Source organism: Hermetia illucens, chromosome 3, assembly GCF_905115235.1.
Source record: "Hermetia illucens chromosome 3, iHerIll2.2.curated.20191125, whole genome shotgun sequence".
Classification (NCBI taxonomy): domain Eukaryota; kingdom Metazoa; phylum Arthropoda; class Insecta; order Diptera; family Stratiomyidae; genus Hermetia; species Hermetia illucens.
The window spans coordinates 5,067,215-5,089,999 of record NC_051851.1 but is presented as its reverse complement, the minus strand read 5'-3'; the positions used below and the strand labels follow the sequence as shown (position 1 = coordinate 5,089,999).

The 22,785-nt window shown below is 44.3% G+C and overlaps 1 protein-coding gene across 10 annotated transcripts in view; it reads left to right on the top strand.

Moving 5' to 3' along the window:
- LOC119652234 (dedicator of cytokinesis protein 1) overlaps positions 1-22,785 on the top strand; it is a 187,299-nt gene that overhangs the window by 91,533 nt on the left and 72,981 nt on the right. For all 10 annotated transcript variants that reach the window (XR_005249522.1, XR_005249521.1, XM_038056199.1 and 7 more), the window contains exons 3-5: positions 21,222-21,378; positions 21,681-21,834; positions 21,896-22,011. Coding sequence is in view for 8 of the 10 variants with exons in the window: in XM_038056199.1 (XP_037912127.1) it covers positions 21,222-21,378; positions 21,681-21,834; positions 21,896-22,011 (427 nt within the window). In the remaining 2 variants the exon portion in view is untranslated. The remainder of the gene's footprint in view (positions 1-21,221; positions 21,379-21,680; positions 21,835-21,895; positions 22,012-22,785) is intronic.

Below are 22,785 nucleotides of genomic sequence, written 5' to 3'. Positions count from 1 at the left end.
AAGTACCAACTACGATGTCTTCATCAATTTGCTCTGCGCAGTCTGTGTTTTTTACTTCGGCGAATATTAACAATTACTCCGGTCCTGGATATGGTACAATCAAATTCCCTGGTTTATGAAGAAAAAGCCCTTACTATTATGCATGACAAATCCTTTATCTAAAATTCAATCGTGAATACTGAAAATAAACTTATCTTCGACTAAAACATGGAACGATCGGATTTCCCGCAGTTTCATATTTTTCTCCGTATGGCATAATAGTTGCGATAGCAAAGAATCTTTCCAACGTTCGATACAGGGTTCGATATGGGCGTTGCATTGGTTTGTCCAGATGAACACTTGTGCTTGAGAGTGTAGAAGTTCGTGTATCTAAACTTTTCGACTATCGCGGCTGTTAACGCACAGGGTCTTGGTCTCCCTCAACAGTTCGCCGTCGGACTACCAACTAATTACCTCCCATTCATCAGAGAACTATTCTGGAAGCGTTGACCACATAACCTCGTGCTACTCCTACCGCTCTACTGGCTTTGGGATCCTTCAAGTCAGGGAATTCCTTTCACCAACGGAAGGAGATGGGAGGAAGAGAGTTGTTAGTTCAGAGAACCCCTTGCTATCAGGACCCTCCGCCGGTCGAGCTCAATTTTCTTTGCAATAAGAAGAGCTCGAACATAATGCCTAACACGACTCCATCTGCCAACGCTCCTTAGCATCTCTCTGACAATGTTGTCTGGAGAGAGCTCTAGGTCTGCAGAAAGCCGTCCCACCATTCGCAAGAGAGAAAGGTATGTTCGGTGTCGTCCGCCACTTCACTGCAGAACACACAATCGGGAGATCGCGCCTTCCCAATATTGTGTAGGTAAGAGTGAAAACCTCCATGCCCACTTAGAAGTTGGGTAAGAAGGTGAGTCCTTGAGTGTTTTACGTGGGTACCTGTTGTGGAGACTTAATACCCACGATCTTTTTAAGACACGGATTGATTTTGCTACCCCGGTTCCCATGGTACCAGTATATTCCTGGTGAGGTTTCGTGACCAAATTTCCACTTCAGATAAGTCCCCGTGCAGACTCGGATCTGATCGCCCTGATTAGGCCGTTGTAGCATTCGCCTACTGCATCACGACCGGCAAGCCAAAGTGAATACAGCGTCTCCCTATAGAGGTTCTCCTCGGCCACTTGGTTTTGGTTCACCGCCACTTCTGAGCTTCCAGGTAAGAAACTCAGTTCAGCCACGATTCTAAATCGTTGATGAGCCACGCAGCCCATCTGCCTCTTGGCTCATTTTGCGAAGAGAATTGCCACTCGATAATTGTACGTTGAGGTTCTTGACGAGCAACAAGTTCTCTTAAATTTTCACCCTGACGACGGTAGATCGTGCGCGATCACCATCATGGCTGGTTCTGAGACAGTGCGATAAGCATAGCTCCCCATCTCTTACGATGCACCTCCTTATCAGGACATCAGCTCTTACCTCCGTGCCATAGAGCACAACCGACTGCGTTGCTCTCATAAGAAGACGTCTTCTGGTAGATAAAGGGCCTTAACATTCGCCATTAGCCGACTCATGTCCGCTGCTGCTTTGCTTTGCTCGAAGATGCTCATCTTCGTGTCGATCATTAAACTAAGGAATTTAACCGCTGGTTTTGACTCTATAGTCAACTCGCTGATCAATATGGAATGCCGCGCCGGGATTCTCTTTCTAGCCAAGGTGACTACTTCAGTTTTTTTCCAGCGCAAGGCTGAAACTATGATCCGCCCATCTGCTTACCCGTCGCATCAATATAGCGAGTCTGTTTTGCGCGTTCGATAGTGCGTCCGGCAACAAATATCGCAACGTTGTCTGCATAACCGACCCGGGGAGACTCTTCGGGCATATCAAGTCTTAGCAGACTACCGTAGGAAGAGTCCTACTCCCGATGTGATTTCCGTTCTCCTCTGACCCTCTAGCGTCTCATAGAGAAGGGAGCGGTCTTTCAGATAATCTCTGAATATTCACAAGAGGCACGAGGAATGAGTTTTCTAATGTTTCTAGCATATATGTCCATCTTACGGAATTGAAGGCATTTCTGACATCAAGCGCTATGAGGAGCACTATCCGTCGAGATTGGCGGCTGTGTGCCTCGGCTCGTTGAATTGTATCCACGACCTCCACAACAGCATCCACCATAGATCTCCTTGTTCTGATCCCGAACTGCCTTGGGGATAAGTTCCCGGCATGTTCTGGTTATACAATAGTTCATCAAAAAAATCAACCCATCGCTCCAATATGCCCATTCTGTCGGAAATCAGATTTACCTCTTTGTCTCGGCAGGATCAGCATCGTCTGGAGAAGCCCACGTTTGTTTGTGGACCGCTTTCCGCGCAAACCAAGTACACCCTACTTGGGTGTTAAAATCCCCAAGTATGATCATATCATATCTGGGACAGGCTTCGAGGGTTCGTTCTACTGCCTCGTAGAAGGTAGAAGGCTGTCTTCTCTGTAGGGGCGTGAACGCTAATGAGGCTTATGTTTCTAAATTTGTCTCGCAAACGCAGAGTGCGTAGCCTTTCGCTTTTGTTTTCAAAGCCGATAACAGCAGGTTTCATTTTTTGGCTGACTAAGAACTGAATGGCCACTATAATATATGGTGTAGCGACTCTTCTCCAGAAAGCCGGTCCCTGTCCAACGCATCTTCTGCAATGCTGTTACACCAGCCCTATATTGGGACAGGGTATCGACTAGCTGCTTGACAGCTCTGTACAGGGGGCGCACGTTCCATGAGAAAATGCGCAAATTGTTATTCCTTTTTCGTTGCCGGGTTTGTCGTTGTAAAATCCATCCAGTCCGAGGCTCCTGTTGTGGCTTCGTAACAAGTTTTTTTGCCGTGTAGGGTTGTCAGCCCTACCCAACCCCCAACCTGGAGGACCAGTTGGTACAATTTGTCCCATTTTTAGGCTTGGAAGACTCGCCTTCATCCTTCTCCGTCTGCAGCTTTTCGTTAAAGAAGAGCGCCCAGTGGTCACCACGTGGAGGTGGAGATAGGGTTTGGTAGTAGAGCTGTTGGTGTTGGTTCAGCAGACGTTTCCCAGGTTTTACGCTCCATCGTGGGTACCAATCCTCGTTTTGCCGTGGGACCTATACTACCCTTTCGCCTATACTACCCTTTGCTCTTACTCTACCCATATATCTCTCTATACAAATTTTTAGATTTAGAGACCCTTCGCTTACAGTAAAAATTTCTCGGGAAACCCACATTTAATGTCATATGCTAGTTCGTGTACGATTTTAGTAGAATTATTGTGAAAGGTTCACCTATTCTCTCGCACATGATTGTCCCTTTCACAGATCATTCTACCGGTGGTATAAAATGGTAGACCATGGTTCTCAGCGAGTATAACTCAATCAGAAGCGTCCTTTGACACGCTCGGTCAAATAAATTTTCCTTGGTTTGTTTCCTTCACAGCTAGGTTATAAATAAGGAATGATTCATACGTTATGCCGGAAATTTGGCTCGTCAACCTTCCGGGTCGTTAATCTAGTGTTAGATTCAAGCATACTAGTTGCTCTCGTTCATTGTTCTACTGTACAAATAGTTAAGACTTTACCCGTGTCATCCATATCCGATGTTACTGGAATTTCCAGTAAATACTTTCATGCCTAAGAATATTCTCTTGTCCGTATTAGGGGAAGTCACACCGCGTCCTTAAAGAACTGGTTCTTGGTAGGCTCACCCATTCTAGTTCCCTCGGCCGTTTCTCTTCATTTTGTAATGCCATAGCCATGAACCCGTTTCCGATTCCACAAGAGGGTTCAGGCCCCTGCAAACTCGTCCCTGCTCCCTTCTTGGCTAGTTCGTCCGCTGGATCATTGCCTTCCAACCCAACATGGCCTGGCAGCCAAAGAATCCAGACCTTATTATGCGAGCGTATTCAGTCTCTCGATGCATTCCCATACCAGTTTAGAGTTCACCTGGTTGGATGTAAGTGCCTTACTCGCCCCTTGGCGGTCAGTCAGAATAGCTATGTTCTGTCCCCTGTAGCTCCAATGTTGAATCTGATTATTCTGTGATCAGACATAGAGGGCTCATCCGACACCCTCCAATTCTTGATCATTTCCTAGAGTTATGTCTAGTGCTGACCACGAATGTTGGAGTGTTCCTTATATATTTCTAACTTCAAGAAGGAACTCACCTCTTCGATTGGTGTCGCTGCTTTCCTAAACTTCGCGATAGCGACTAGCTCCGGTGGAACCCGGATGTCGTCTCCTGGAAAGTAGCCCGATGACACGACTGCCACTCGAGTGCAACCCCCCGGTTTCCAGTGAGACAAAGTCAGGAACTCCGACATATATTTTAAATTATGTTTAAAAATTATGCAAGCTCTTGGTTTTTCACAAAAAGTGTCCCAAATTAGCTGCATGCTTTCTCCTTGCAGACCGCGAATCTGCCATCATTACACCCAGTTCTCCTTGGAACTTTCCCTTGCAATTAATTCAGCTTTCGCATGATGGAAGTTTATCTGGGCTATCTTAGTGCTGGCCATTGGCTCCATTATTGTTTGGAGCTCTTCTCCACTGTCTGTCGGAGTATTACCCGTCTCCTCCGACATGGCGTTTTGCTTCGAATCCTAGCTACTGCTCTTGACTGGCAGCAGGTCCATTTTCCTGACAGATACAATCCTTCCCGCCTCTATGAATTCCGAGATTTCTTCGGGGACCTCAGTATGCTTACGACCTGGTGTCTCCTCCAAAGTGTCTTTACTCGGCTTCTCCCTGGAACCTCCCTCACAGGAATGTGTAGTTGATATGGCAATGCAACTCGGAGTTTAATTGCCTCCGGGAATCGGCCGTCTACCGCGATCATGAGGAGTCTACCCTTGCCCTTCACCTTGCTTTGCTTCTGAAGACTCTCCATAATCATCATCATCAACGGCGTAACAACCGGTATCCGGTCTAAGCCTGCCTTAATAAGGAACTCCAGACATCCCGATTTCAAGCCCAGGTCCACCAATTCGATATCCCTAAAAGCTGTCTGACGTCCTGACCTACGCCATCGCTCCATCTTGGGCAGAGTCTACCTCGTCTTCTTTTTCTGCCATAGATATTGCCCTTATAGACTTTCCGAGTGGGATCATCCTCATCCATACGGATTAAATGACCCGCCCATCGTAACCTATTGAGCCGGATTTTATCCACAACCGGACGGTCATGGTATCGCTCATAGATTTCGTCATTGTGTAGGTTACGGAATCGTCCATCATCATATAGGGGGCCAAAAATTCTTCGGAGGATTCTTCTCTCGAACGCGGCCAAGAGTTTGCAATTCTTCTTGCTAAGAACCCAAGTTTCCGAGGTATACATGAGGACTTGCAAGATCATCGTCTTGTAGAGTAAGAGCTTTGACCCTATGGTGAGACGTTTCGAGGGAACAGTCTTTGTAAGCTGAAATAGGCTCTGTTGGCTGACAACAACCGTGCGCGGATTTCATCATCGTAGCTGATATCGGTTTTGATTTTCGACCCTAGATAGGAGAAATTGTCAACGGTCTCAATGTTATATTCTCCTCTCCTTGTTCTTCTTCGTGGTTGACCAGTGCGGTTTGTTGTTGTTGGTTGATTCGACTTCGGTGCTGATGTTGCCACCATATATTTTGTCTTGCCTTCATTGATGTGCAGCCCAAGATCTCGCCCCGATTGCCGCCTGCTCGATCTGGATGAAGGCAGTTTGTACGTCTCGGGTGGTTCTTCCCATGATGTCGATATCGTCAGCATAGGCCAGTAGTTGGGTGGACTTGAAGAGGATCGTACCTCTTGCATTTACCTCAGCATCACGGATCACTTTCTCGAGGGCCAGGTTAAAGAGGACGCATGATAGCGCATCCCCTTGTCGTAGACCGTTGTTGATGTCGAATGGTCTTGAGAGTGATCCTGCTGCTTTTATCTGGCCTCGCACATTGGTCAGGGTCAGCCTAGTCAGTTTTATTAATTTCGTCGGGATACCGAATTCTCTCATGGCCGTGTACAGTTTTACCCTGGCTATGCTATCATAGGCGGCTTTAAAGTCGATGAACAGATGGTGCAATTGTTGTCCATATTCCAACAGTTTTTACATCGCTTGCCGTGAATACTGCAAATAAACTTCTCTACAAAACGGAACAATCGGATTTCCCGGATTTTCATATTTTTTCCGTACATTTCATCTAGGGTTCGTTGTGGCCATGCAGTGGTTTGTCCGATGAGTACTTACTTCATGGATCTAAATTTTTCGCCTATCGTGGTTCTTCGGAATTGCCCTTACTCTACCCATATATCTCTCTATAAAAAATTTTGTAGATTTGGAGACCTTTCGCTGACAGTGAAAAATTCCCTGGAAACCCACATTTAATCTCATATGTTGTTCGTTTCTAGTAAAATTATTGGGAAATGTTCACCTATTCTCTATGATTTTGGCACATGATTGCCCCTTTAAGGGACATTCTACCGGTGCTGTAAGGTGATAGACCATGATCCTCAGCGAATATAACATAATCAGAAATGCCATTTGACACGCTGGATCAAATCAATTTTCCGTGGATCGTTTCCTTTACAGCTAGACTAAATAAGGAATAATCTATACGTTATGCCGGAAATTCGCTTCATCAACGTTACGGGTCGTAAATCGTAATACTGGACTGATTATCGATCATGCCAGATGCTGCAGTTCACTGTTCCACCTTTTTGCATATCGGATTGGTTGATGGTCAGTTCGTTTGCAATCAATCATGGGCCGCGGTATTACTAGAATTTCCAGTAAAAATTTGTCTGCATAAGGATATTCTCGGTAATTCTAGTGGGTGTTCTGAAATCTAGAGTTGGTTGTTATTCTATTTTCATCTCTTACATGTTGGTAACTTCGTTTTGCTTGCTGACATTTAGGCCGCCGTTGCTAAATTTTGTCATACCACCAGGGTACTCTGTAGGTGGACTTTCTACGCTTTGGCAACTAGGCATAAAAGCAAAAATCACCTTGTTCACAATCCGCTCACCATAAACAAGAACCCCATTGATTTTGGCTACTGCAAATCCGTCATCAGGTCGCTTCGAAAGGGTACCTACCAGTCGTCCCAATTACACATATTCACTTTTGTTGGTGACCCATATCGCATTGTATTTTCCTTTATAAAACTCCTCGATAATCATTGCAAGGTTTTCATGAAGTTTCTATTCTAACTGCCTGAATTCGCCACATTTGTTCCTTGTTTTCGAATCTCTCTTAAATAGCGGGTATTTCTGGTTTCTACGGCGGTCCCTGTTACCAAAGCCTGCATCGTTGCACTAAAGGTATTCAGGGTGTCTTTCGCGATGTCTCACTAGGTGCCTTTCTCCTCTGTACTTGTGCAAGAATAGGCTAAATGACCATATTCTAGGCATCTAAAGCAAAAAGTGGGAGACATTTTCTCTCGGATCCTATATATCATATCCGATCTTAATTTTGACAGTTTCCAGCAACTGGTTTGTCCAGACAGCTGGCAAATTGATAATTGCTCTTTGCGTATTGCGTACATATTTTTAAAGTTTTTTTTAGTGCTTTATCGACACTTTCGTCAAGGTCCCTGCATTTCAAAGCTGCCTGGTTGATCAGTTGCCTCATTAAGGACCTATCTATCAATTTTTTTATAGTCAAGCATCTTTCCATCCTTTCCATTTTGTTCCAAGAGAATTTCTCCTTTCTGCGTTTCCCAAATTCTTGTGATACTATCATCCACTCCGCAGAAGGCTTGGTCGTCACTTAGTTGCAATTGTCATCTAGCCGCCCTGTTGTACGGATCATGGGGTTGGTTTTTCTTTATTTTGCTTGTGTTGGAATACCACATTTAACGGGGTCGGTCAAAACGTGGTATTTTGACGTGAATTATCAACCTCGATTTTGATGCTACCTAAGTTTCTCAACGTTGAATACTACACCGGCCTGAAGGAAGCATTGAGTAATGCACTCGATGTGCTCTAAAGGCTCGAAATCTTGCTGATTTCGAGGCGACCAGAACATCGTCCAAAAAAACGAAACAAAAGTGGTGGTTTCGCAGCATAGAATGGATGAATCTCTGAAAAGTTTTCGTCCCATTGCATAGTCCTTAAGTCATTGCATGAACTCGTAAATTCCGAAAGGTGTGCAAGGTTGAGAGAATATGGCAGTTTGCGATATAATACGCAAAATCGTGTAAGAGTGGAATGGAGTATCGGTCTGCAATCGTTTCGCCATTTGGACGTGTGTAATCGTCACAAGGTATCCACTCGTCATTGGGTTTAGAGACCATTAGAACTGGGGACGATCAACAACTTTCCGAAGATCTGAAAATACCCTACCTAAGAAGTTCTTTTTCCGCGCAACTTCGAGGTTCTGCGGGGGTAATGGATGTACCTTAGAAAATATAGGGGAATCAGTAGTGTTGATGTAGCGCTGAACAGTATGCTTAACGGGCTCAGAGGGACTACGCTCGGTACTGATGTTGCGATATTTTGAAGAAGTGGGACGGCTACGTCTTCAAAAACGATTGAAAGAGTGCTGAGTGAGCAAGGCGAGATCTTAGCTGACGACTTAAGGGAAGTTGTGAGGTCAATGTGGGACAGGAAGACTGTGCCTTAGATGGGAACACTGATATCGTCCATAAAAATGCTCGTCGAAATTCTAGACTCGTGTCTATCTGCCTGTAACCATGCGTGCGGATGTATGAGGAATTCGCGGTGCCGAGTCTCGACGAATCCGAGGGCATATTACGATTTCGGGATACAGGAAGAACCGAGACTTCAGCGCCTGTATAAACTAGGTAGTTGTGCCGGCTCAAGGAGTCGTAAATTATGTAGCGTCGTGATGCTGTATTTTGGTAAGCCATTGGTGAGGCTCTCTTTAAGTCTAGTTTTTTTTATAAAAGGGTATAGGGGCTGGTAAATTTCGTGTCCTTTTCGGCAAATCTACGATGGTACAAGCATGACGGTGTTATTCGATTGTCCTTTTCGGGAGGCGCATCTAGACCAATTTTGCGATTCTCGCAGGATTATGCACTTCTCCTCCCCAATTTTACTGCAGATTTCATCGTAGTAAAATTTGGTTTTTCATCCCTCCTCTATCAAGAAGAGAGGAGGGAGAGGGTATACAAGAGAAAGGGGATGGCCCTCTTCTTCAATCTCGTTAAAAAATTGCCGGGGTTGCCCCCGAAAAGCGGCTATTTTCGTATTGTTAACAGAGGGAAACGCCCCCTCAGTAACACCCTTTGCACCTCGCGACGATGGTTGCCGTTGTATTAGCATAGACAAATGTCGACTCAGCTGTGAATGAGTACCTGAGTCAAATCAGGGACGGATACCCACCTATTCAATTCCGAAGAAAACTCATGTAGATCACTCCCCCTCCTGAGCTTTTACAATAGGTATTTTTATATCATTATGGTGGTAAAGTTTGATTTTTCAGTCCTACTTTGTTATAAAGAACCCCCACCTCTAACCCTGTTAATAAACTATGGGGACCATCCCCCTTAAAAAGTCATGGCACCCAAAAGTGAGGCTATTCCTATTGCTAAAATGGTAGGGTTTAACTTTGAATCACGTTCTCGTAGGCGGAAAGTGTTGTATAAAAAAAGCGGACGATCCTTTCTCTCAAACCTCGTTGAACAATCGCAATTTGATATTGTCATGGTAATGTTTGATTTGCCAGCTTCACCGCCGGCGAGGGGTGATAAAGATGGTATGCAGGAGGAAGAAGAAAGTCTCACCTGTCTTCTTCACGGTTGAAAGGTTATGTTGATCCAAAAAGGGGCCATTTTCGTATCGCCAGCAGAGATGGAGCACCCCTCTGTAATCCCCTTGCATCTAGCAACGATGATTGCCCTGCCAATGAGCTTATTAATTATATGAAAATAGCCCCTTTTTGTGGTGCAGTAACTTTTTAAGAAGTAGTAGCCGATATGGATTTTTAGTGGAGGTAGAAAGGTGAGAGCTTTTTCTTCTATCAACTTACCTTCTTTATTTTCTTCTCCCGGGGGCTGGGATTGGCAAATTTTCCACAATGATATTAAAATTCTCCTATTTTGCAGCGCAATATATTTTTAAGGGGGGAAGTGATCGCCGGGGGTTTTCGATATTTTAACATGCTCCACCATGCTTCATACCCTCCTTTATCCTTACGGAAATAGGACTCAAAATTAAACATTATCGGTATGACACGAAAATAGCCCCGCTTTCAGATGTCATGGCTTTTTAAGGGGGGGGGAGCATTTTTTTATCGGGAATAGAAAGACGGGAGCTATTTCTTCTACATTCTAACAATCAAACACTTCAACACTTTGAGAAGCCATAACTTTTTAGGGGAGTGATCACTACAAATTTTCATGGAGTTTGAAGAGGGACCACCTCCCGCTTCTCACGCCCTAATTTTTCTATTTTTTAAATCCGATAAATGGCATTTCTGTTTAGCCTTTCGTGGTAGTCCCAATTCCCAATGTAACGCCAAGTTATAGGAAAATCGCCCCATGCTCCGGCCTTAAATTATAGCTTCAGCATTCAACGTTTTCACTAGACTCGATCCAACATTTCCAGCTAAATTACTATAACGAGCATGAAAATCATTTCATAGCAGAAACCATTTCTGATTATACCTAACGCCAGGTATCATAGCTTAATTTTCATTTATTTTTATGAACTTTAACTCTTAATCGTTAACTAAGTTTCAGAGTGACTTTCACTTGGGCTCGTAGAAGTGCATTTGAAACAAAATCACGGATTACGTGCATCAAATTGCTCGCTTTTGGTGATTAATGCAATTTTCGCTTTTTTTCTATTAATTTAGTTGTGAGAAATTTCTTTTTCGAGATAGTTCAAGGCTACTCGTAATGACGTTGAAAGTATATTTTGTTAAAGTTTAGGACTTAACTAAAAAAGGCTTTAAAAGAAAAAGTGCGAGCAGGGAGTTTTACAATATTCCATTATTTGCATTGTTTGGCCATATGCAAAGCCCCAGGCTCGAGAGAAAGTAATTGATTTCTACTATGAATGCTTCCTCAATTTTGACTCATCAAAGTGCTTTGATCTTGTACATTCGATTTATCCGATGAAGATTTCAGCGATAATTTTGCCGCTAAATCTAGATGAACGTCATATTAATTAGATACACAGTTTGATTTATGGAGCAGATTTGATAAATTTATGAACAATAGATTGCTGGGGACAAAAAAGAGTTATTTGTTAAAACAAAGTTGCTTTTCCAAAAAATTTGGCAGTAAATGAACGGTGAACCATTCTTTTATTGAAATTAGTATGGTTTTCAAAATAGCCGAACTTCCCGGTATCATGTTTAGGCATTTGTTGCATAATTATTGTGTACATTGCAAATTTTTGAAAGGGAGTGTGGCGGCACATCGGATGCGTGAACCTGAACGCCATCGTGAATTCGCCTCTGCCGCATTGAATGGCCGTGGAAACAGCTGACGGCCTGACAGGAGACTGGGATGGCAAATGTCAGAAATGACATTTTGTCAAAAAGTCATTCTAATCGTGTCCGCCGGCCAGCGAAGAGTCATTTCTTTCAAAAGGTCCAAAAAGGGGAACGAATTGTAATGAATTTAATATTTTGGTAATCTTAGAGGCATCTGCGGAGAATATGGAGAATTGGCTCCAGGAGGCTCCGTTAAAGGTAGCTCCTGGCCTCCTCTACAAATCACGGAGGCCTACTATATTTTCCTACAAGTTAACTGGAGTGCAAGAGACATTCCACGACCGGTCCGAACTGTCCGTATTTTTCTTGATTTCTATGCGGGAGTGCATTTTACGTAACACAAAAAGAATGTTCTACATATTTGGGGGGGGGGGCAATGGTCATTATTAAGTAACTGACATAACTCACATTCGTATAAGTCGTTATGCACTGTCCCAATCGCGGCAAGTTGATCATATTACCAACGAGATCCTGCAACAATCTGGACATTGCAAAAGAATCTCGCAATTGTTAGTTCTTCTAACACCAATTCATTTTGAACAGGACCCAGCAAATCGTATCCCATCTAGTACACGTTGTTCCCATATTATCGCGTGCTGATATACTGCCGAGTAGCATCCAATTCCTCCGGTAGTAGCCGTAGTGGTTAGGGTGCCTTCCTTATGGCGGCGCCATCCGGGGATGTGATTCCGCCAACTGAAGGCGCAATTTGCGTTGGTTGGCTTCACGACGGACGCCAACCTTTTCAACCTCGCCCTCATCGGTTTCGACGAAAAAACCATCGGACTTCTTTCGGACGTGCTTAAGGATTGCTCGTATGTCCGCTTAAAGGAGCAGCTAATTCGGCGAATTTCGGTAAGTGAGGAAGCAAAGCTTAATCATTTACTGAATGAGCTGACGCTAGGCCATTGTACCTCTCTCGAAGCAACTGGCTAGGGATAAGGTTGGCTCAGAGCTGCTAAAGTCTCTCTGACTGCAGCGATTGCCCGGAGAGCACAAGCGACATCTTGGCTTGCGTGGACTCGGGATCGCTGGAGGTATTGTCCCCCACGGCCGAAAAGGTACACGAGGAGTACGTGCGTGGTGTGGTCGCGGAAGTCTCTCGAGATACGACTCAGAAAGTGGATGAGTTCATGTTCATGGTAACGAAACTGGCCGATGCGGTCACAAAGTTCACAGCGACGGTTGGCACTTTGCTTACGGGAGGTAGATCTCGATCGCAATCACGGTCGAGGGCTGCTTCCCGAAAAGGGCGTTCGGGTGAATACGGAACACGAGCGACTAAATGTACCATCCGATGTATGTTTAACGCAACAAAAAACTAGGCTCGCTGGGTGCCTCGGCGACGGCTACCACAAACGCAGTACCACGTCTCTTTACAATCTTCGACCCTCTGAACAGACGCTGCTTCCTGGTCGACACGGGCGCTGAGGTGTCGATTCTACCTGTACCCCGTGCGAACACCCTAATCCCGCAAATTTACGACTGGCTGCCGCGAACTCTTCTCCCATCGGGTATATTGGTTCACAAAGGATGCGTACTGAGCTTTGAGTTCAGGCGACTTGTTTAGCTTCCTTTCCAGAGAAGTAAATCTCTTAAGGGTTCTCCTAGTTTTAATGCTTGATCAATGAACCGTCCTGCATTATCTCGTGCCATAGTGCGTAAGAAATGCTCCTCGCAGTGATGCTCAGCGGCCGTGAAGGGACGTGACTGATGGTCGAACCTCTCGAGTTCCTAGAATTTTGTTAGTTGCTCGCTTAAGGGGGTCTCCCTCCCTTTTTTTTCGCTTTTTTAGAATTTTTTTGTGAAGAAATACATAAAGATACAAATACGATTTTTTCACCATTTATTTAGTAAAATTTTGAGCATTCGTAGTAATTTTTCTAGCTCGATAGCATAGTTTATTATTGAAATACAGAGAAACCGATACACCCATCTCCAAAAAAAGTGCTTTTCTGTTGTCACGGTAGAGGGGGCTGTGATCATCTTAAAGAGAAAATGTAAAACGGCATTTTAACGTGCGGACTTAACCACAGTCCGCAAACTAGGATTATTAAAAAATATTGAAAACCGAATTTTTGGTGCTTTGTTAAACTCTTTTTTTTTGTAAATTTTGATGTTTTTTCAAGGCTTCTTTAATGAATAAAAGAAAAACTACCGAATGAATCGTGGCATCAGATTTTCAACTTGCAGTTTCGTGAAAAATGCATTTAAAAAGTAGAATGCGATTTTTAACCACAAAATCTTAACTGACCATTAATCTGCTATACTTAGTCCATAAACCTTAGGTTTCTTGAAAAAATACATGCAAAGCCTTGGCTTCAATTCTTATGATTTTAGCAAAGTCATTCGAACGTTATTCGGATCGATAAATACGCGCTTTATAACGGCGATCGACAGAAACGCGGTATGTGACATTTTACATGTTCAACACTGTAATTTTCGAACGACTCCGAATATAAAAAAATCACTTTGCGCATATATTCTACACTATATTTAGATACAACTGATGGCAAAAAAAATTGATTCCTCGGATCCGACACGTGATGACCCCCTTAAGTTTCTTTTTCCCCGAAAAATTTTGTCAAAAAAATCCCTTTTTTTGTGATTTGTCAGTTGCTTGACGGGAATGAGCGGCGAGTCGTCCACGGGTGGCGAGCTAGACCGGCCCTAGAGGCACTCGGATCGGCCATGGAGCCCGTAACGAGGAGGATCCATATCTAAAAGCCAAAGTAAGGACAACCAACTTTAAAAGAAGAAATGGCGAGCCGGCGAAGACACTCGAAGATCTGAAAAATCAAATGTCAATATTAATAGAGAAAGACGAAAAGCTGCATGGCTGGGGAGGCGGGCCCACCATCTCCGAAGGTAGCCAGGAAAAAGGTGAAACTTTCTTCAAATACTTCTGCAGCCATGGAGGAGCCTAGTTGCCTTGAGGGCGACCAAGTTTTCGGTGATGAATCTGTTCGTATGGAGGACATAGGAAACCATCAAGCTGACAGTACGAGAGATGGTGGAAATGTCCCAGACGAAGGTGCTAATTAGGCTGATTGCAGCAGTGAAGTGCGGCAATGACAGATGGAAACTGGGTGAATTTTTGCTTTATGTATCCAAAAAAATTAAAAAAGAAAAACAAAAATGAAGAAAAAACTGATGAAGAGAAAAACATAAGTAGAACTGAACCTTTAAAGAATGGTCCGACTGGGGCCACAAGTAGCACCCGAAATGGTTGTCCCCCATTAATGTATATTGGATGTATAACTTAATTCGTGCTGTTTTTTTCAAAATTTGAACGTTTATTTAAGAAAGATATGTACAATATTATTATTCAAAGTATTTTCCATCTGAATCTATGACTTTTTCCTATTTTTCTGGCAAATTGTGAATTCCATCCCAAAAGAACTGCGCCGGCTTGGCGGCCAAGAATAAATCAAGCCAATTTTTAATATCCTGTTCTGACGTGAACCGTGTTCCAATGGGTGCGTCCTGCATCGATCGGAATAAATGGTTGTCGAACGGGGAAAGGCCTGGGCTATAAGGCGGGTGAGCCAAAACTCCCAAGCCGTTGTTTTCCAAATAGCCTTTGACCAGTCTTGCCACATGAGGTCGAACGTTGTCATCATGGAAAATTATGGACTCATGTCTGGGCGGTTTTCGGCTCTTTCTCTTTTCAGACGGATTAATTGTGTTCGGTAGCGTTCTCCATTGATGGTTTTACCCGGTTTTAGTAGCTGATAATACAGCACACCCTTCAGATCCCATCAAATATAGAGCACTACCTTCGCGTCACGAATATTCGGCTTTGCGATTGATTTGGCTGGTTGGCCGGGTTTCTCACATCATTTTTTACGCTCAGGCTTGTCGTAATGAATCCATTTTTCATCGTCAGTAACAATCCGATGCAAAAATGACTTACTTTTGTGGCGTTCCACAGCATTTCGGACATGCGAAATCACCATTCAACGTCTCTCGGCTTCAGTTCATGTGGCACCCAATTTCCTTGCTTTTGAATGTATCTGGCTGCTTTTGAACGTTTTGAAATGGCTGCTTGAGGGGCTTTCAAAAATCCTGCGAGCTCTTCTTGTGTTTGGCAACAATTTCCATCGAGTAATGCCCCCACTTCTTCATCTTCAAACTTTTCTGGCTGCCTAAGATATTCTTCGTCTTCCAAATCAAAATCACCACTTTTAAATCTTGCAAATCACTTTCGGCACGTTCGCTCAGCTAGCGCATGTTCATCATAAACTTCCACCAAAATACGATGGCTTTCGGCACCAGTTTTCTTCATATTAAAGTAATGACGAAGAACTCCCCGCAAAAACACTTTTCCACGCTCAAGATTCGACATATTTAAGTGGAAAAAAAATGATTGTTGTTGACACTTCAAACGAATGACATAGACGTACAATGACAGTGGCTTTCCAACGCAATATTGGAACCTTGGAATAATAATCAAGTTACGCCATCTTTTAGCAAGCGGCACAAATTAAGATAATGAATAAGGTGATAGATCTGAGTGTAATTATGCGGTGTTTTCGGCGATTAATTATATGAAATAATAAAAAAAATTGTTTTTTCTTATTTTTCTTTCTGCAAAAATCCGATATTTCGAGAACCACTTGTTCCCTTCATCAGTGCTAACAAGAGTTGAGAAGTGGTTCTCGAAATATCGGTATTTGCAAAAATAAAAATATCAACACCAGCGAATAAGAAAAAAGAAGTTTTTTTTTATTATTTCAAAAAAAGGTGATAGAGATTTAGCCATTCTACTTAATAGGAGCGCGGCGTTCTCGAATTTTATTACCAAAAAGACCGGAGCCGAGAGAGTCCAAATCAAATGTAAACAAATAACGGATTACAAAAAAGCAAGGGAGGTCCTCGAACGATTGAAGGCTCCTCACTTCACCTACATCCCAAAAGAAGAGAAGGTGAAAACCTTCCTTTTGAAAGGCTTGGATGCGGAGGAAAAGCCCGATGAGGTGCTCAAAATGCTCCGGGAGACGGAAACTGAGGTAAAGTTCCTCTGCGTGTCGCGTTTTAGTATGAGGAGATCCGTTTTGGAAAAACAAATTCTGCCGCACTTCCCCGTGCAGATAAGCCCGGAGAGCCGCGGAAGCCGTCTGATCGGCATCAGGTGCTTAATTACCAGGCAATTCGTTTGAGCGAGCCCACTGCCAAGGTGCCGGCGCTATGGTCGCTTAGCAGTGAACTGCCAAATGACCTTACGATGTGTAAAGTGGCAGCCGAATTTTCGCTGACTGAAGCAGAGGGCAAGGAAAAAACTTTATATGTCAACTGCGGAAACGGAGGGCATCCGGTGTGAGCTAAGAAGCCCCAACAAGATGCAAGTAGTGGGATGAACCTTATCCTCAACAAAATACTAACCATACGCTATACGTAAACAACACAAAAATAAATAGTATAACAGAATATTTACACAAACGGCATGTCCGCCGCTAGGTCTGTAGTCACAACGGTGCCGCTGCATGGTCTATGGATCATTGCGATTAATGTCAATTCCATCGTAGCAATCCACCGAGGATGGAATTCGCAACAGCCTGACATTGTCTTGATTTCAGAAACCCACCTCAGTCCGAGGCATTGGATAACAATCAAAGATTTTTAATTCGTGGGGAACGATAGACGAAATTGTGATGAGGGAGGTGGTACCGGAATACTTGTGGGTCGCCATTATCGTTTCAGGCATATTGTGTCTCTTGTGTTCTGTTTTCACTGCTTACAGGAGGGAATTTATACATTCTGTCAGTCTATACAGTGGGAAACAATCGAGCCAAGTTCAAGGAGGAATTCCATTCTCTGTTTACGATACTCAAACTGAACAGGCTGCATAATTATTACATTATAGCCGGCGATTTGAATGTTAAGCATACCTCGTAGCTAAACGCCACAAACAATCCCAGAGGGGTATTCCTCAAATCTTGGATAGACCAATACCAGGTAGAGTATAAATGCGAATTATAGGGTCAGATAGTCCAACCTGGCCCAGGGCAAATTCCTATCTGGTGCACGGGCCCCTTTAGAGTTCTGGAATGATGCGAGCACTCGTTCAAGTTCGACGTCCGAGGCGGGTACAAGTGGTGGCCGTGGAAACAGCCCAGGAGGCTGGGGTGACAAATGTCAAGAATGAAATTTTTTCTCAAAGACACTCTAATCTTGTCCACCGGTCAGCGAACAGCTATTTCTTTCAAAAGGTCCAAAAAGGGGAACGAATTGTAATGAATTTAATATTTTGGTAATCTTAGAGGCATCTGCGGAGAATTGGCTCCAGTAGGCTCCGTTAAAGGTAGCTCCTGGCCTCCTCTACTACTATATTTTCCTACAAGTTAACTGGAGTGCAAGAGACATTCCACGACCGGTCCGAACTGTCCGTATTTTTCTTGATATCTATGCGGGAGTGCATTTTACATAACACAAGTAGAATGTTGTACATATTTGGGGGGGGGGGGGGGGGTAATGGCCATTATTAAATAACTGACATAACTCACACTCGTATAAGTCGTTATGCACTGTCCCAATCGCGGCAAGTTGATCATGTTACCAACGAGATTCTGCAACAATGTAGATACTGCAAAAAAATCTCGCAATTGTTAGTTGTTCTAACACCAATTCATTTTAAACGGGACCCAGCAAATCGTATCCCATCTAGTGCACGTTGTTCCCATATTATCGCGTGTTGATATACTGCCGAGTAGCATCCTGAAGAACATGGTCCGAGAGCACAGCTGCAACTCTTGGACCATCTTCTCCTGGATGGAATTTCCGGAGTGCTGTACAGCCTGACTCCGGAGTCACCGAAACTCCAATATATCATGCGAACATTCACTAAAAGCAACGCCAGACGTCAGGCAATGCCGTTGTTTTTTCTAAATTGCAACATTCATTTCCATTAATTTTTTTCTTATTAATGGGGGATGCGACTCCCCCGGTAGTAGCCGTCGCGGTTAGGGTGCCTTCCTTATCGCGGCGTGGTTCCGCCAACTAGAGGCGCAATTTGCCCTGGCTGGTGTTACGATGGATGCCACTCGATTCAACTACGCCCTCATCGGTCTCGAGGAAGAGGTCATCGGACTTTCGGTAAGTGAGAAAGCAAAGCTTAATTACTTACTGAATAAACTGACGCTAGGCGATCGTACCGCCAGCCAGTTACTTCGGGAGATGAGGCAGCTGGGTGGGTATAAAATTGGCTCAGAGCTGCTAAGGTCTCTCTGGCTGCAGCGACTCCCGGCGAGCACCCACGTCATTTTTGCTTGCGCGGACTTGGGATCGCTGGACGTGTTGTCCGCCGTGGTCGGCAAGGTATACGAGTTGCATGCGCGCCCCTTGGTCGCGGAGACACGACTCAGGAGGTGGCTGAGCTCAAGTCCATAGTGACGACGGGAAGTAGATCTCGATCGCAATTACGGTTGTGGTCTGCTTCCCGAAAAGGGCGCTCGGGTAGTTGCACGCCGGGACTCTTATCAGCCTCGATGATTTGCTGGTACCATCGTAAATACCCGATGCACGTGTAACACAACAAAAAACTAGGCTGGCTGGGTGCCCCGGCAACGGCTACTCGAAGCGGAGCACCACGTCCCCTTACAATTTTCGACCTCCTGCGCAGACGTTGCTTTCTGGTCGATACGGGCGCTGAGGTGTCGGTTCTCTCTGTACTCGGTCCGAACACCCTAACCTCGCAAAATTACGACTGACTTCAGCGAACTCTTCTCCCATCCGCACCTATGGCTATATGCAGGTGAACGTGAGTCTGGGACTGCGCCGAACGTTTTCTGGTGGACATTAGCATCTCCATATTAGACGCACACTTCCTGTGTCACTATGGGTTGTCGGTGGGCTTACAGAACAAGTCCTTGATAGATCCCGCAACCTCATTACAGACGTCAGGGAAAGTTTCTTCCTGCAAAGGCGACACACTTTCAATTATTTTCGAGGATGTTGCTGACTACCGCATTCGTGCATTCCTCAGAAAGTACCGCGACATTACTACGGAAAGTAGTTTCTCCCAGCCGGTTAACCACGACGTGCAGCTCCACATCAATACTTACCGAATCTCCGATCTTCTCAAAGGTGCATCAACTTTCACCCCGGAAGCTTGCTCTGTTGCGAAGAAAGAGTTTGATGGCTTATTGAAACAGAGTATCTGCAGACCTTCCGATAGCTGTTGGTTCTCTCCACTTCATTTGGCGCTTAAGCCAAACGCCGAATGACAGCCGAAAACGACTGTTTGTATACCTTTTGGACTATTCGAGTTCAGCGGGTGACTTTCGCCTTGTTCAACGCTTCATTCACTCTGTCTTGCGAAAGTTTAACTTTTGTTTTTTTTATATGGATGATGTTTTGGTCGCTTTTGCGTCCGAACCCGAGCACTTGGACCATCTCGTGTGCATTTTTCAAAGTCTCCTTCAGGCCAGACTTGTCCTAAAAGTTGAAAAATGCAGATTGCTCCAGAGTCAAGTAGAGTTTCTCGGCCACTTAATAGCCCGTGACATTATCCAACTTAACCAGGACAGGGTTGGGGCGATTAAGAGCTTTCCTCTGTGAAGGTTCCTGGGTATGTTAAATTTCTATCGTTATTTCTTGCCCAAAGCCGCTCATGACCATGCGATCGTTAACGCCTATTTGCCTGGGTCCAAAACCAAAGACTCCTGCGAGGTTGCGTGGTCTGCTGAGCGTCTTCTCGCCAACTTCGACACTGAAGTTATATCAGCCACTTTACTTCCGATATCCAACACGTAACTGGAAAAGACAATGTCATTGCGGACGCTTTGTCTCGAATCTCGAAGGTCACAGTCGCCGCCGCAGTTGATTATATGGCAATCACCGAAGCACAAAAAGACGACGCAGAGCTTCAAAGCCTGAAGCCAAGGAGTTTCTTATTTTCGGTTTAAAACTCTATTTACTTTGCGAGACCTCAGATAAGGGACCCAGGCCATTCATTCAGGCCGATTTTCGCAGGGAAGCATTTCACACAATACACGACCTTGTGCGCCCTGGCATCAGGATAACGAACCGGTTAGTCACTGGGAACTTTTTCTGGCCGTCTATGAACAAGGATGTAAACTCTTGGGCCAGACAGTACATCACGTGTCAGAAGTGCAAAGTTAACAAGCGTATTTGGTTGGTAGGTTGACCTAGGGAACCAAGCGCTTCTATACCATCCGTCTCGACATTACCGGCCCTTTCGAGACTCGCACGGATACAAGTATTGCCTCACAATCATCGATAGGTTTACGCGGTGGCCTGAAGCAATACCTCTGTCTGACATTACGGCACAATCATGTGCCCGCACTTTGGTTTATCAGCCGTAATCATCACGGGCCAGGGAATGCAATTCGAGTCTACTCTTTTCGCGGAGTTAGGAAAGCTCCTTGGCTTTAAACGGCATCGGACTACTGCATATCATTCACAGTCCAATGGTATGCTGGAACGTTGGCACCAGATGTTGAAGGCCGCCTTAATGGCTCGCGACGATCCGTCGTGGTTTCGTTCTCTTCGGCCTCCGCACAACCCATCGAGAGGAGTTCACGGCCAGCCCCGCGGAGATGGTGTACGGGGAGAATTTGCATCTCCCCTCTCCCCGGTTCACCAAAGAGGTTTGGCTGAAAATTGTTTTGGTAGAACTAAGCAGGGCAGTCTCAAACACTACGAATTTGTTCATTGATTTTTTTACCGGCCGTACTCATATTTGATCGCATCAGACTAACATCTATTTCATAAATTAAATTGGATCTGCTCGGCACTGATTGTATCTTTCTTTCTTTTTTCAGAGACAAAAATCAGCTTGGCATCTTCCCGAAGTCATATGTTCAACTAATTGAAGCCGTTAATGTTAAAGATGAATACGTTATCAAACGAACAGAAATCGTCGATGAAATAACGACCGTACTTAAAGAATGGGGTACAATCTTCAAGAATTTCTATCTGGTAAGTCGTGAGACGGTCGGAATCTCTCTCTCATCTCGGGATCGACTTTCATTAGTTTTAAATATTTGACCCTTGGCATCGCTCGTTTGCACCAGGCCAAAAAAAATAAGAAGAAATGGAAAAGCAAGTCGATGGGAGAAATATTTCGCGATGCAAGAAAAACAAACCCCAGGCGCCACATACTTCTCCCTCTATCTGCAATGGATTTTATTACAAACGCATTTTTATTTTGCTAGTCTAGATTAGTTCAACGCTTTCTTTTTACTATTCCAAATGAATTATCATGGTTTCTTTTTCCTCAGAGCAATAATCAGAAATTTCAACCGATAAGACAGAAAATGTTGGAGTTAATTCGTTTAAGATCACAGATGCTGTCTGGTAATCTACCAGTTGATGAGATGCGTGAAGTGAAATTACAAGCAACAGCTGAAGTTGATACAGGGAATAGTATATTGGGTGAGTAGTGAAGGCTCAGCAGCGCGATAGTTATCATCATCGACACCCTTTATAATTGCAGGTCTTGACATGGTAGTCCGGGACGATACTGGAAATGTACTGGATATTAATTCGACTTGTACGACTGAACTGTACGAACATCATGTCCATGCCGTCGATAGGATACGCAGGGCAACGGTAATTCGATTAGCATTCATTAGTCCTGAGTGAAAATAATTTAAGAGTGTTTGGTAAAATGATGTACAAGGAAGAGATACAAAATGGTGAACAATAATCTAATTTCTTGAAAGTTGAGGAGTGCTGAGATCCGTAAAAATGCTAGCTCTCAAGTTATTTGGACTTTAGAGAGACATTTCGAAGTGGGGTCTAATGAGATTCCGTAAATAACGAGAGTAACACTTCTGATCAAAGGAATATGGGGCACAAAATAGAATCATATTGTTGCCAATTTGAGTACTCAATTGTCGTAAATTATCTCTTGATACTTTCTAGCTGAAATATTTAAGACTTGCTTTTCAAGGTTTTGTGTCGAAAGTGATCATTTATTTAACGGGCCCAATCGAAAAATCTGAAAAAAAATCAAGAGGCTGCCATTATATGATGCCTAAGCTCTTAGAAAGACACGTCCGTTCCAGCTCCGTCGCCCAAACGCCGGAACTACAGCGAGCGCGTGTGGGATTCACACCCACTAAAAACTACCCCCGGTCTCTCCAGCCCCGCGGGACCACCATTTAGGCATTACTTCGCGGGGTAGGTTTGACCTTAGGCAATCGTTTTTCTCCTATTTGGGGCTTTCCTCCTTCTTTGTTCCTTCAGCAACTTCTGCATTTGCATGATTGCGGAGCAAACCAAACCGTATGCCACTTCTCCTCGGATTTCAGCATCTCCGCAACCAAGCTCTCCGGGGTCACGCTCCTGCCCAGTACCTGGTTTAAGCTCCTTCTCTCCATT